This window comes from Tenebrio molitor, chromosome 5 (genome assembly GCF_963966145.1).
Source record: "Tenebrio molitor chromosome 5, icTenMoli1.1, whole genome shotgun sequence".
Classification (NCBI taxonomy): domain Eukaryota; kingdom Metazoa; phylum Arthropoda; class Insecta; order Coleoptera; family Tenebrionidae; genus Tenebrio; species Tenebrio molitor.
In genome coordinates this window covers 19886601-19901257 of record NC_091050.1, presented here as the reverse complement: position 1 = coordinate 19901257, position 14657 = coordinate 19886601, and the positions used below count along the sequence as shown (strand labels likewise).

The following is a 14657-nucleotide window of genomic DNA, read 5'->3' as shown; positions in this document are numbered from 1 at the left end:
ATGTACATAACTCAATGTGCGACAAAGTCTGGTTTATTTGACGATAGGTGACCTAAAATTGTTTAACTATTTTAAGTTTAAGCAATGATTCACGACGTGCGTACGTTTAGAATAATACACTTGTTGGAACTCATGTCATCCCACATGCGAACGGTTTCCATTAAGGATTACGCTACTTGTCCCACAGGGAACCACCACTTCTCGCTTATTTATTTACCAAGAGCAAGTAGTGTTTATAAATAGCGTCAAGCTGTCATAATTCATTAGATTTTTTTTACGACGGCATTGTTTACTTTCCGGTTATGTTAGCGCCATGTGCATAACAAGTCGTAAAGTCCGACCATCCCCTACCATTCCGATAATTTGCGTATCGTGTGTCGAGGTGGTATTTATAAATTCCACGCGGTACTACTTCTACTATCGATGCAACCTGCAAGCCTGCACCGCGACGTCTGTGCTAGTCCACCACGTCGATTCACGCACATTTCTCTCCATGGAGATGGCGCAGTTCGTTGAACCTGCGGGAGGCCGAAAATTCGTCCCGCACCTAGGATGTTTCCTGTTGATCGTCCTGGAAGCGTCGCGACGTCGTCGTCGTCGTCGGTGGTACATACCGCGGTGATGTTTACAAATTATTGTGGCCATTAAGTACTCACGGTGCGTAATTAAGAATAATTGAGAAGAGCGGCGGAGGTTTTTGAGATAACGGAAGTTTTTTCACGAGGGGTCTATTAGCGCATCGGAGAAGCGTTTAATAAAATAAAACAGGCGGAGGGAAATATTTTGGGAGAGGTTCCAGCTGGCAAGGGGACAATGGAGAGTGGCGGAAGATATAAAAGTTTTCACTGGTTCTTAAAGCACACATTGATGATGAGAGCCTGAGAGATCGTCTTAAGCACCATGTTGTTTGAATTGCATTTGATCAGAAGAGTTTTCCAAAGTTAATCTATTAGAAAGAACAAATTGAAATTATTCTAGAAAAAAAAATCCTGCTTAAGTATTTTCAGTTCAGATTTAATTTCATTGAGGCTCACACAGTTATTTGTGTTTTTAATAAATACACATGAAATAGATTTTAACAAAATATTATTAGGTCTAAAAAAAAGAATCCAAGAGGTCATTGGCATTGATGAGCTAAGAAATTGGCAAAAGGAATTGCTTTTTCAAAAACGATAGTGTGTGAATTTTACATTAACTACATACATATGTATTAAATAAGCTGCAAAATTTGTCGAAGTTTCTTTTAATTGCTTAGAAGCAACAGTGCAGTGAAGATTTATCTTCAAGCGGTCGAAAATCACGCCTTTGTGTATCTCTATAGAAACGGTTGAAGTGGCTTTTTTTGTAACCGGACTTGAAACAGTTCAAATCCTAGGAATCGAAATGTCTACAGGAGGCTCGACCGATGTAAGGTCATTTGAAGCATTTCTCACGATTTAGTTATCAATAATTACACTAAATATTTAATAATACATAATTAAATTATCCCTGTTAAAAAAAGTTTCTAAAAAAGTGAAATAACGAAATTATTACCGAATATTTAACCGGTGTCACTGTGGTGCAACACGAGTCGCCCATGTCGACGGATACCAGATGTAAAAATCAAAAATAGCAAGATGACCGTTCAACGTTAAATAAAAAGCAAACTTTAGACTTGGGTAGACTTTACTAATATTATTGAACCTTCAAGTACTTACTAATAATATCGCAACATTGTAAGTTTGAAAATTGTCATTTTACTGTAACTGCAGCAAAGAAAATAAACGAGTTCATGTCCGATTTTTTTTTTGTGATCCGCTTGAAGATAAAATAGTAGGTATGTCTCATTCAGTGAGTCTTTTTGTGCTTCGCCCAGTTGCGACCTCGACTTACTCTCGGTCTTCAATCTCTGGGCTTAACACAAAAAGACTTATTTCTACTCTTATTGATACGATTTACTATTTTGGTCCAAAGCTATTGGGAATGGAACCTCATGTTTTTTTTTACCATGATGCCGTGGTCAAAGAGAGAACCAACAAGATTGTGTTACATGGGTTCATTATTTTCTAATAAAGCAAAGATGCCATATTTAGAATTTTTTGATTGTCCAATGGGAATTTTTTTAATTTTTTTAATCGATAAAAAATGTAACACGATCGGGATTATTGTTGTTTTTTAAATGGATTGTTTGAAGGATGTTTTTAAAGAATCACAGTGGTATGAATTTATTTAGAAGCAATTTTACTATACTCGTATTACATTATACAAAAATTTTCAACATCTTTAGTTAGTTGAAGAATGCTACGAGTATGTAAAAAGGACCTGGTAAGATAATTGGATCTTCCACCTCACAGTCCTGATCCTGAGAATTTGCTGTTGTGATAGAAACGGACCCTTGTCTTAAAAGTTACATTGTTATAGAAAAAATAGATAATGGTTACAAAAAAATATATGTATAATAGAGGCTAGTCTGTGCCAAAATTATAAAACCACCACCTGTTGAATTAAGTTGGCAATAAAAAAAACCCTAATGGTTAGTTTCACGTTGTTAGGTGTTTTTGGTTATACATATTGTAAACTAATGTACCTAGTATAAAATTTCGTCTCTTTCAATCGCAAAGAAAAGCACCCAGCCAAATCTACCATTTTATTTTCCTCATTTCAAACGTCGAATGTGCTTATATACAACGTTGCTAGTTGTATTTTCCAGGTAAATTGTGGTGTTGGTGGTTTTATAATTCTGGCGAAGATTTAGTTAATTACACAGAACAACTCGTTTGATAAAAATTGGGAGGCAAAAAAAATCTTGGAAAACTTTTGCGCATTTTGCAAAACGTTATAGAGAAAAGTTTCATAAATTGGCAAGTTCTTCCACTGGTTAAAATTAACACACGTATTTCAGATACACCCTGTATATTTTTAATTCACATTATGTGTATCTTTTTGTAAATGTTTTGTATGGTAACAACTGTTACGATACAAATGATGTCCCTTATTTTCTGAAAGGCGGAACCTGTTGCGGTTATGGTAATAATTTAAATAAATTTGTGTATTCATTTTATTGCTGAAGACACTCTGAACAGAAGTGACGAGAATAGCTTTCCGTTTTTGTTTGAATAATTCATTTCTTAAAGAAATAAGAACCAACCAGATCTTTGATTCATAAATTTGGTTGTTGGGACGTAAATCGAATTGCCAAATATGTAATAACTTTCGCAACCTGTTGAATTCATTCATGAATAATATTATGATACAGCTTTCAGACATGAGTCGTGATTATTTGTATCAAAGACCACGTATGTCGCAGATTATTACATATATCAATGGCCGTTTGCACCGACGTTCCTTATTTTTAAACCAAGCTTCAAAACAATTGTTGCTACGATTTTAACAATTGTAACCAAGGTTTTAAGCTCTTCATAATTTTAAACTACGACGGTGAAAAAGGCTACAACTGCTTTATTTTTTAAAAAGTGACTTTCACAAATTGCTGAACTATTCAATTAAGACATTCTTCCCATTAATTCCAAATAGATTGAATGAACAATAACTTATTGAAGACCCAGTGTTGTCAAACAGTTGGACTCCCGATTGTCTCGATCAATATCGAGCACAATACACCCGTTGTAAATATGACAAATGGGGTTAAAATGGATCATTAATCTTTATTAAACCGACGGAAGTTTTACACAAACGAGAAACGAATATGTCTTGCTCACTGCAGGAAATGATTTACTAGTTGAGTGATGTTTCAATGTATTGGAACTTATGCCACTGCACAAGGACACGTTGTATGTAGAGCCGAATGATTATGTAAACAAGTAACTTAATAAATACGACACACTGAAAAGGAGGTTGAAAATTCGTGAGCGGAAAAGATCACGCAAAATTTGCATGTCAGAGAAGATCTAAGAGTATTTTCTTTGACAGTTTAATAATAATATAATGATTGCAATATTCTAGGAATGGTCTTTGTTAAATAAATATGAAATCATCTATTGACTGATTTAAATAGGCCTAATCTTTGGCCTTTATTGTGTGTTGAAAAATTTAATCGTCGCTTTTAATAAGAGCTTCTTAAAATGACTCGCACGTACTTCGGTATAATGGCAGCAAGTGGTGACCAGATCACTTAATCATTGTCAAGCTATTCTTGATCACAATTGTATAGACATATGGACGCCTTTAGGAAATCGTCCTAAGTTTATTTATGCTGCTATCTCTGTTTATTTTGAACATACTTCTATAATTCTTTCAAAACAGTCCTTTTGATTTACCAAAAGAAAGATAAAATCCAACTTGGACAAATTGTGCACCAATCTTGGTGCCTCTAATAGTGGTTAATTAATTTATATTCTAGCTTTTTTTTTAAACACAAGATGTTTGCATTTCAAAACCGAGAATATTTTTGTTCAACATTTTGGAATTCATCCCGCACTATTTCTGCTTTACAAATCTAACATTGACATCATAAATCTTCATGTTTTTATTTCGGAAATTTTCTTCTCTCTACTTTCCAAAAAATTTATAGCGCGTACGTACGCAGCATTTGTTTTGGCAAGTTAAGGCGAGCATCCAATTTCGTTATCAAGGAATTTCAAATGGACATAAACATATTGCCCACACAAATTCCTCCGGAAGAATTTTATTAATAACGTTAAACCTTGACTGTCTTTTCGTATCAAACAAAATCTTGGTTTCGAGTACGATTTTTTTCCCGAAAGGGGAAAAATGGTATTAACATCTGTTCGTGTTAACACATGGGAGTAGGTACTATATAACGTGCAAGTTATATTTCATCCTGTTCCCTTGTTGCACGGTACAAGATGTTTTCCGTTTCAATTAAAACGTAAAAGTGTCCCAGAACCTAAAGACTTCACAGACGATGACACACGGCATACACAAGAGGAAGCAAAAAGAACAAGGCGCTTCGTCCAAATTTAAACAACTCTCTGTCTTCATCCTGCACGTTAGATCTTGAGATGAGGTAATTATTGATAGAGGAACTGTTAGACCGTTGCACGTTTGTAGAAAGATTTCCAAGATTTAACACAACTGTCAACTATTTAATTTGTTGGTTTTCAAGAGTTGAATAATATTTCTTGATTGTGATTTTGTAAGATTTCATTAAAATTTGAGAGATTTGATGTAATTTTAACACATCGGACAAACAAAGAATCCGAAAGAAACCAGGACTTAATTGTAGCTAAATTCGACCCCTTTGAGTTACTTTGGGATCTTAGAAGATGCTAATAGGAATAGGTAAGATGGTGTTAATCGTACGGTATATACAGATAGAAAGAGCAATTAATAATGTTAGTTGGAAATAAGCTAGCTCAGAATAACATTGAAGGATTTAGAAAAATTCTTAAAAGAAAATGTGTTTCTGGTCAATGAACATTTGTTTTGTCAGGGGCAAAAATCTGGCTTCTCTACTGAAGAGTACGCAAAGATAGGCAACAAGCCAAATAAAAGAACAACGTTTAGGAAAACATATATTTTTAAATTTTTGTTTGGAGCGTGTGTTTAAAAAACAAACATTCCGATAAAGTTCTTATAAAAAATAATGTTTTGAATTCCTGCAGCTAGTTTGGTTAATGCTTGGTCTGTTAGTGAGCGTTGTAATTTAGAAAGGTCTTCTTAGTTTGCATTTAAGCAAGAAGTAGATGTTAATATTGCTGTTGAAATGTTATTAGAAATTGCGTTCGATAACTTGTAAATGAAGTACGATTCGTTTTAGTCCACAGGCTATGTAAAATTTATGAGTTCTTGGAACAGTGGAAAGTGTGTGCCAAACATACAGCACCTGTAAATTTCAATTTACCTTTTTTTTAATTAGCCATGATCGTCTCGTCACTGCTCATTAATTTTTAGCTAGAAAATAAAATTTTATGTCTGTCTTTAAAAATACATTCGTGTGATGATGATCTTCAAAGTTTTTGGTACCTCGATTTCATTAAAAAAAAACGTTTTGACGTTAATAGTCGAGGTGTACAAGTAGTGAAAGATGATCATAAAAACATACTATGTACATACTCTTATTTTATCGTTTTTTTTAATGAGTACAAATTAATGTTTACCCAAGTAATTCTAAGTATATGCCACTGCGTTTTGTTACTGTCGTATTTGAATGAAGCTTCTTTCAGAAAATATTCTGAAAAAGCAATTTATACATTTTAGGCTGGATTTTGTAGTTTTAAGAAGTGTCCCTGAATCGAACCAATGACAACGAGTAGCGTGTTTATCTTAGGTACTTTTATATTATTACACCCTCATAGTTGCGCCACTACTACATAGTGAAAATATTCTCCGCAGATTTTGATGACTTGTGGATATTCTTTCTTTGGGCGATACAGAAAATTAACCAAAGAAAAAAAAATGAAGGATAATTCCATCAGATAATTTTCTGACAACAAAAAAAAAACATTACAATACATATTTATTTATTTAATCAGTTGTTGAAATAAATATTTATATTACTTATTATTTTCTCGTTTTCTTGAAAATCGCCTTGAAGTGGAAAATCAATGCGAGAAAATGTCCCTCTTGCGTGTAAATCTTTATCAACTTTCCAAACAATTAAACATTTGCGGTCGATTATTAAATTCAGTAATCTGCTCACTGTTCAATAATAATAAGCACTCAAGATTCGTGCATTTGACGTGTGGGCTTCCGTGAAGGTTCGTTATGTAACAACAATGTTGTATTTCCAATTATGTATGTGCATGTTGGGCGTTTCTCGAAAATGTAAATAAACAATCCACAGTGCATTAGCTTCAGTTTAATCGATTCGGATTCAGCCTAGGTACGATTTGAAAAGCATTCGAAAGCAATTAAACTGGGAATTGTTTTTGTTTGAATTGCGCCCGATTTGTGAAGCTACTCGAACATTGACAGATCCATTAATAAATACCCTCGTGTTTGTTTTAAAGTTGATTCTTTTGTCTTTATTGATCGCAAGTGCTGTTGTTTTGATTCATTCTGAACATCTGTCCAAGTTCTATTTTTGTGAAGACTTCCAGGACTCTTTGATGAAGGCAGACGCTTTCGCAACTGACCCATTTCGGCCATCGTCAGATATTTCACCTCCCACACACCTGTGCACAATAAAATGTTAATTAGTTTGTTGTTCTTCTGTTTCAGTACGAGCCCTAGTCAGTTGCAAGAGGTCACTTTAGATCAAGATAATACATTCTCAAGTAAGTAAACATATGTTCGCTGTACGCTCATTATGTGTAGGGTGTCTAATAAACATTGCAAAGCTATTGTAGATATATCTATAATGAACGAACGGACGTTATGTAGTTTGCATATACATTTCATCTAGATTTCGATAACACTTTTTAATAAAAGGGTGAATTCCGTACCTACAGAAATATCGTTTATTTAGAATGCCACAACTGTTAAAATGCACTTTTTTTTTAATTGAAGACGCTTTTAAATTACATATTCAAATTTCAATTTGGTACAATATTTAGAGCTTATAAAAAGTATAAAATTTCAATGTGGTACAATACCTAGGTAGACCTTATAAAAAGTATGATGTAATCAGTTTAGTCATAGCAACATTGTAGAAAACAAATCAAAATGTTCCAGCTACGAGGGCAGTTGATCAATTATTATTGTCCTTAACAGAGAAGCGCACAAGTGAGAAATTTGAAATTATTTTATTTTTCAACGTCCTCTGAAAGGTTCATACCGTGCGATTGAGAATTATGTATGTATGTATTTAGATCAAAGAAGGCTTTGAGATCTTGGACGTATTTCCACAGATGCTCTGGAAAGCATTGAAGTATTTCTGGTTGCATAGATGTACCTGTTCCAATTTAAATTTGGAAATTTTTGCCGAAATTCATTCAAACGGGCAACAGCACTGAATGTCAATTCTCCGTTATTGGAAAAACCATTACGAAAGTAAAATGAATCTGAAATAAAAACCATTTTTGCGTAAAAATTTGATTCATAGTGACAGTTGTTTGACGTTTATTAACTGAGTTAGAGGGTAAAGTCAAAACGAAACATGACATCACGTGGTTGGCGCAGAAGACGAATGTGGGATTTGTAGATCAGTTGAATCCATCCACGTATAAGACAGTGGCGGAGTCAAAAATTAAAAAAACATTTTTCTTTTGTTTACGCTATACACGGTGATAGGGGAATGTTGTGAAGATGAAGATGGTTTTCATTATTCTATTAGTGGTTGTACAACAAAAATACATAACCTCGATGTAAAATTTCTTTCATCAGATGAAGAAAATTGAGTTTTCGTTAAGTTTTTATTTAAAAAATAGTAGTTTATTTAACGAACAAGTTGAATACAACGTTTTTTTGTTCGATGAGCCCCTTAAAGGCTCCAAATCGCTTAAAATCTTTAAATTAGCTTGACGTTTCGTTTTGACAAGTTCTCGCATTTATCAAAATCCGTTCACACAGGAGAAAATTCTCAAATTATGACAGTGTCGAACAGGAAAAAATCATTTTGTTTATGAATAAAATTCATAATTATGCTTGCTAATGTACCCAAAGTCATAGCCGCCCCTTATCTCGGTAAAATGTTGATCGCACCATATAACGGGTGACTATTAAAATTTGCACTTGAACGCGTTTTTATTTTTTCTGTTAATTTAGACACGCGCAAGAATGAACGACAAATGTCAGTCAGTACAATTGAAACATAACCTATAGTTGAATTTTTTTAATAAACAATTGTCAAGACGTTGTCTTGTTTGGTATGAGCCAAACTGTTATTTTCATGATAATACGATTGGTCACATTGAGTGTCAACATTTTTTTATGTAACTGAGCCTGCGCCCTAACGAGCGAGAATTTATTTCAATATTCGAAAAGGTTTCTCCTAATTTCTCATTAAATTTGTTTTGAAAATGAATTCACGGAAGAAAGGTACGGGAAGTGAAGTGAACATAACCTTAACCATGATTTGGTGTCAAATTGTTATACAGCTGGTCCATATGTCCAAATTTTAGGGTGGTACAGTATGGTTTTTTACTTCATTTTGACACTGACAATTGTTTATTAAAAAAATTTCACTATATAACTTTTGCGCGGCATCAGCATAACATGAAACGCCAAATAAATAAAAAAAAACATTTATTGAATTGTCAAACTTGTCAGTATCTAAGGTGCAACGGAAAACAAAGAGTGATCCATAACCAACCCTAAGTGAAAATTTGAATAGTCACCCGTTATTTAAATGGGTTCCTCGAAGACGTTCTTTTCATTTTGAGAATGGGAAGTAGTCACAAGGGGCTAAATCAGGAGAATATGAGGGCTGTTGGAAAATTTGAAAAGCTGCGTTGTGAATAACAGCCATCGAAATACAGCTTTTGTGTGCGAGACCGTTGTCTTGATGGAACAGGACGCCGCGTCTCCAATTTTCCTCGTCTTTTGGTATTAATTTTGCATAATATTCTCCAGTCATGTAGTAAATAATCAACAAGAAGTATCTTCTACTCTTTCAAAATCCCAAAAGACTGTTGGCATGATCTTGCTGGCTGAGGTGGGGACGCGAAATTTTCGAGGGGGCAGTGAGCCTTCGTGCCTCCATTCAATACTTTGGCGTTTTGACTCTGAATCATAGTACTGAACCCAAATTTCATCTACCGTTAAAAATTTCAACAATTCATCTGGGTCTGTATTAATTAACGCCAAATTGGTCTCAGCGCTGACATGTCTGACGTGGTATCCAACGTGCCGAGAGTCCTAATTTATCGTGCAACATTTTTTCCACAGTACCTACCTATGCAAAAGCCACATCTTTCCGCTATAAATCTGACAGTAACACTTCGATCATGGACTAAATCAATATTTTCTTTCGTAACGCCTGTTTTCGACGCACCAGCACCTGGAGCATGTTCGGAAGACTCTCTTCCCAACTTGAAATCTCGAGACCAGTAATTTCTTTCCATTATCATTAATAATTTTCGGTGGTCTTTTCAATTTATGCTAACAGTCGAGAATAAGCAGCATTTAAAGTGGTAATTTTGTTTTAGCCCCAGTCGCTAAGGTGAAAATTGAAACTATTATTCCACCATAAATTAAAACCTTCATCTGTCTCGTTAAACCCGGTTTTACTGCTAAAAATGTTGAAAATGTTGCTTCAAAACATGGAAAGTGTTTTTGCTCGTTAATGTATCAACAAGAGTGTCGATTAACTTTTTTTTTTATAAATTAGAAGTAAAGTGTTTTTGTTTTATACATATAATTCTTCAACGTTTTGCGTGGATACTGGATGGCTACAATAGAAAATATAAGTTCCATTCAATTTTGTCAACTTCGAAATTTTAAAAATGAAACAACTCAGTAGATGAGTAGGAAATAAGGTATAATTTCCTGGTGTAGACAGAATTGTTGCTAAATGTATACATAACTTCTGCTGTTTTTCTTTGACTTTTTTTTAAACTGGCACCCCGGCCAAAATTCAGACGTTAAAGATGACCTTGAAAATGAAAAATAAAAAGATCAAAATATTACATCAGAACAGCAGTTTTTTTTATTACCACCACAACGTACAAGTTGAAGTTATGAACAAACCGCCAAACGGATCCATTAATTCGTGACGACAGCGCACATGTACACCATCAAAGCATAAACAGATTTTGGAAGACATTCCAAATAATAACTTGGCACAAATATTTCACTTGCGCGTCGGGATAAGTTTTGTCTAGTAGCGAAATAATGTTTTTCTCTTATTGTTGTTGTTGGATGTTGGTCCCGTCTCGCGACCCGAAGGATGAGCCATCACCGTCGCTTTGTAAACGTTGCGGACGATGTCGCCGCCCCCGTCTAGCTTCCGGCAGGTCGGAATTAATCAGTTCGGATCCATCCACCTATGAATTATTTAATAATGTAGATGGTCGCGGCCGACTGGAGATTATAGAGCGACGGCGAGTGCTGCTAATTGTCCTGAAGACGATGTTTTTATTAATTAGGCGCTTTGTGCGCCACAGTTCTGGCACCTTTCCACGCTGGAATGACAAACAACAGTTTTGGAACGTTCAAAAATAACGGTTTCAAGGGCGAAAATTCAATAGACGCGCATCAGTCTTGCACTCGATTATGTAACCAAATTTATGTGGTAAGTTAACGGCGAACTTTATTTTTGGAACTCGGGAAACATGAATTATTAAAAAGGAAGAAACGTTACAGAGACGAATGTAGAAGGTGAATTTTTTGGACTGCGGTTTTTTGAAGTGGCGGTCTATAAATGAAATGGAAATGTGTTAAGCAACGCTCTATTGTGAAAATTTATCGCTTTGTAATCTAAATGTTCCGAGGTGGGGATTGGTACTGCTTCCATTTTTAAACCACGATTAATGTAAGTGTGTGTATTTTTGAAGTGTTGTTTTTTCGGGCTTTGACAAATTTACAGATTAAAAATTAAAAAAGTGGTGATTTACGGAGAAGCGCGTTGAGCAAAATGCACCAACCTTATTTTGGCTTTTCTTGACCTATATTACTGTTATTTTTAAACTTGTAGATTTACAATGTATATTTAACACGAACATTAGAAAATTGTTCTGGATTTTATGCCACAGTAATTACACTAATCGATCGATATTAAAGCAATTTCTCTAAATGATTTACCTGTTAAACCATCCATTTCAGTTGATACTTAACTGATCAGAATTTAATAAAATTGGATCAAAAGCTTCCCTTTTTTGACTGAGCTTTTGAATAATTTTAGGGCAAAAATGTTACTGCTTGAAGGATATAAACTAGGCAAAAATGAATATGGAATTCCACAATTTTTCTTGAAAAGCAAAATAATTAACCCCCACCCCTCCCTACCACGTGTTCTTAAACTCTAGATAAATTTAAAACCTTACAAGTACTTGAAACGTTACTTTTAATGTGTATAGATACATATTTCTAACATATTTCATTACAAATTTTAACCTGTATTTATAAAAAATTCCAAAATGGAAAAATTCCCTATTCATTTTTGGCTAGTTTATTTCAAATTATACATAACATGCTAGGTACTACTTTCGCTACGTAGAATTTAGCGATTTTTATGTCAACCAATCTCTCGCTGGACAAACTATACATTTTGCATTTTGCATTTTGTTATGCTTTTCTGAAATGTATTATTCCCCATCGATTCAAAATGTTTGCTATTTCGAGCAGTTTTTTGTTACTGTATTGTATCACTCAAAGTCGTTCCCCAGGGAAGCCACATTGGACCGATCTTGTTTCTACTATTCATAAATGACATTGCTTTGTGCCTACCAATGTTGCCGATCATTTAAAATTTCTTGTATTACCAAAATTGAAGGTGTTGATGATATTTTATTATTAATAATTAGTACATATTATCATTTCTTTTCAGTTATGTGACAGAAGGTTTTACAAAAGCAATTTCCATTCAGAACTAACATAAAAGTAAAGTGGGTATTTAACCCGCTAATGTGAATTAATTTATGGAGCCGCGTGATGGAGGGTTGAAATATTATTGGCTGGTAGACATTACTTTTTTTCACAGACACATTTTTATTGACCATTCCAGTTGTGAATTTTTTAAAAGAAAGTCGATAGTTGTTTGACGTCTATAACAAGGTAAGTAAGTAAGGTAGAAAATAATGTGATCAAATTTACCACTTTAACATTGTTTTGAAATAAGATGTTTACCAACAATAATTTCACTCCTTCAGGAATCTAAAAAAGAGTATCTCTTTTAAATTTGTTGTTAGTGTCGAAAGTGAAAATAGAGGAGCGGAATAAATACAAATAAACACCCACAATTTGGTGCCTTGTGTGTAATTATTGCAAAATACGACATAATCATGTCACTGTGTAATATTTTATCTTTGATGTGTTTACGTTTTGAAACAACAATTTATTGCTATTGGTTACTTACCCCAAAAAAGAAGCAGAAAAGGAACGATTCATAAAAAAATTGGAAAAACTGTCGACATAAATTCAATTTATTGTTTGTCCAAGTTATCTGTAAAGATAGTTTACAATTTTTTTCGATTTTTTCCTGTTCCTATTTTATAACATTCATATACTTACGTCTATCTGTACCTACAACAAAGAAAAACGTGTTTGAATGACCAAGTGGGTGTACGATAACAATGAGGATTTTAGGTGTAGCTACATGTAAATTGCACATATTTAACAATTATATAATTGTGCAATAGCAGTATTTGTGTTGCTAATACAATATTATGTAAGTTTGCTGATCCCTGCGTTGTTCACTTTTGTGACCAGTTTTTTTGACATTTATCTTTTCAATTGTGCACGGTAATTGACATAAATTAATTTTGTTAATTGATTTTGACGACTGCTATTTTAAATTTTATGTTTTATGCAACCAACTGTGCAATCATTTATGTATAAACATAAAAGAAATCGGACTTGGAAGAGTGGTGCTATGCCGGCCAAAAAATTTTGGCCGTCATTGTCTGTCAATTCAAAAAAAAAAAAATTGTAATCCGTACTTTATTGTCATCATGATTACCGTCTTGATTACGAACGTTATTTTTTGGGTGGTAAATTTCAAAACTCAAAATTATTTTGTCATTTCTACTACACAGAACGTTTACCTCAGGTTATCTATGTACGATTGCTCTAATTTTGTTTATTCATGTCGGATTTTTGGAATATCTGAGCTTCAAACAGTTTAAATTGATTGTCAAAATGACAAGAATCGAAAGTGGGGTTACGATTCCTAAAGGTTTATTTACACTTTACTTGAATGTCAAGAAAGTGACGGCCAAAATTTTTTGGCCGCCATAGTACATGTTCTGTACAAAATAGAAATAGATTAAATTAAGCCAAAAATTTGTATACCAAAGGTTTTTTCTACTAGAGTTTGGAAAACTTCAACATTGTAATACTAATTTGAGTTAGGAAAAGTGAAAAATTTCCTACTATGGGCGGAAATAATATTTCAACACTAAAAGTTCAATTTTGGTCGTCTCCTGGGATACGTAACGTAAAAACTGGTATTTAATTGAGACAAAAGCTTAAACGCCTTCACAATTTTTCATTAATAAATTGTTTCTCTATGGTAACGAAAGCAGAACAATTTTGATTTCGCTTTTTAATTTAGAAATAATTAATAGTATATTAAAAATATCCAAATTTTATGTATTTTCCAAACTCCAGTAGAAAAAATCATGTGTGCAATTCGTAGGAAAAGTGTTTTTTCCGTACTCGACGCGTTTTTAATCTCGACTTCGTCTCGATTAAAAATCCCGCATCTCGTAAGGAAAAAAATCACTTTTCCTAACTTATTGCACAAATAGCTATTTCCACTTGAGTGGAAAGTGTTTCCAATAAAAAAAAAATCGTCTTCAATTTTACCATTTTTATATTCATGTTCTGTTTATGTTTTTCGTCTCTTTATTTTCAATAACTATTGAACCTGTTGTGCCTTAACAAATTCAAATTAACTTATTAATCAAATCACAATCCATCCACATTAACAGAATCATTTCAATATGACGTTTTGTGGAAATTTTAATTTTTTTGATGTAAGGTTCTACTCTAAAATCCAGAATACTTTGTATATCGTCGGCGACACACACGACATCTTCACACGTTTGCTCTTTTTCTCTAGTGCTTCTCTTACATTATCTTTTATAAAATAAACGTGTTTAATAACAGTTACTTTCATCCGATTATTAATAATAGACATATCAATGACAAAAAGT

The 14657-nt window shown here is 33.7% G+C and overlaps 1 protein-coding gene across 4 annotated transcripts in view; it reads left to right on the top strand.

Moving 5' to 3' along the window:
- cnn (centrosomin) overlaps positions 1 to 14657 on the top strand; it is a 53732-nt gene that overhangs the window by 24029 nt on the left and 15046 nt on the right. For all 4 annotated transcript variants that reach the window (XM_069049131.1, XM_069049132.1, XM_069049128.1 and 1 more), the window contains exon 2: positions 7123 to 7178. In XM_069049131.1, the coding sequence (XP_068905232.1) occupies positions 7123 to 7178 (56 nt within the window). The remainder of the gene's footprint in view (positions 1 to 7122; positions 7179 to 14657) is intronic.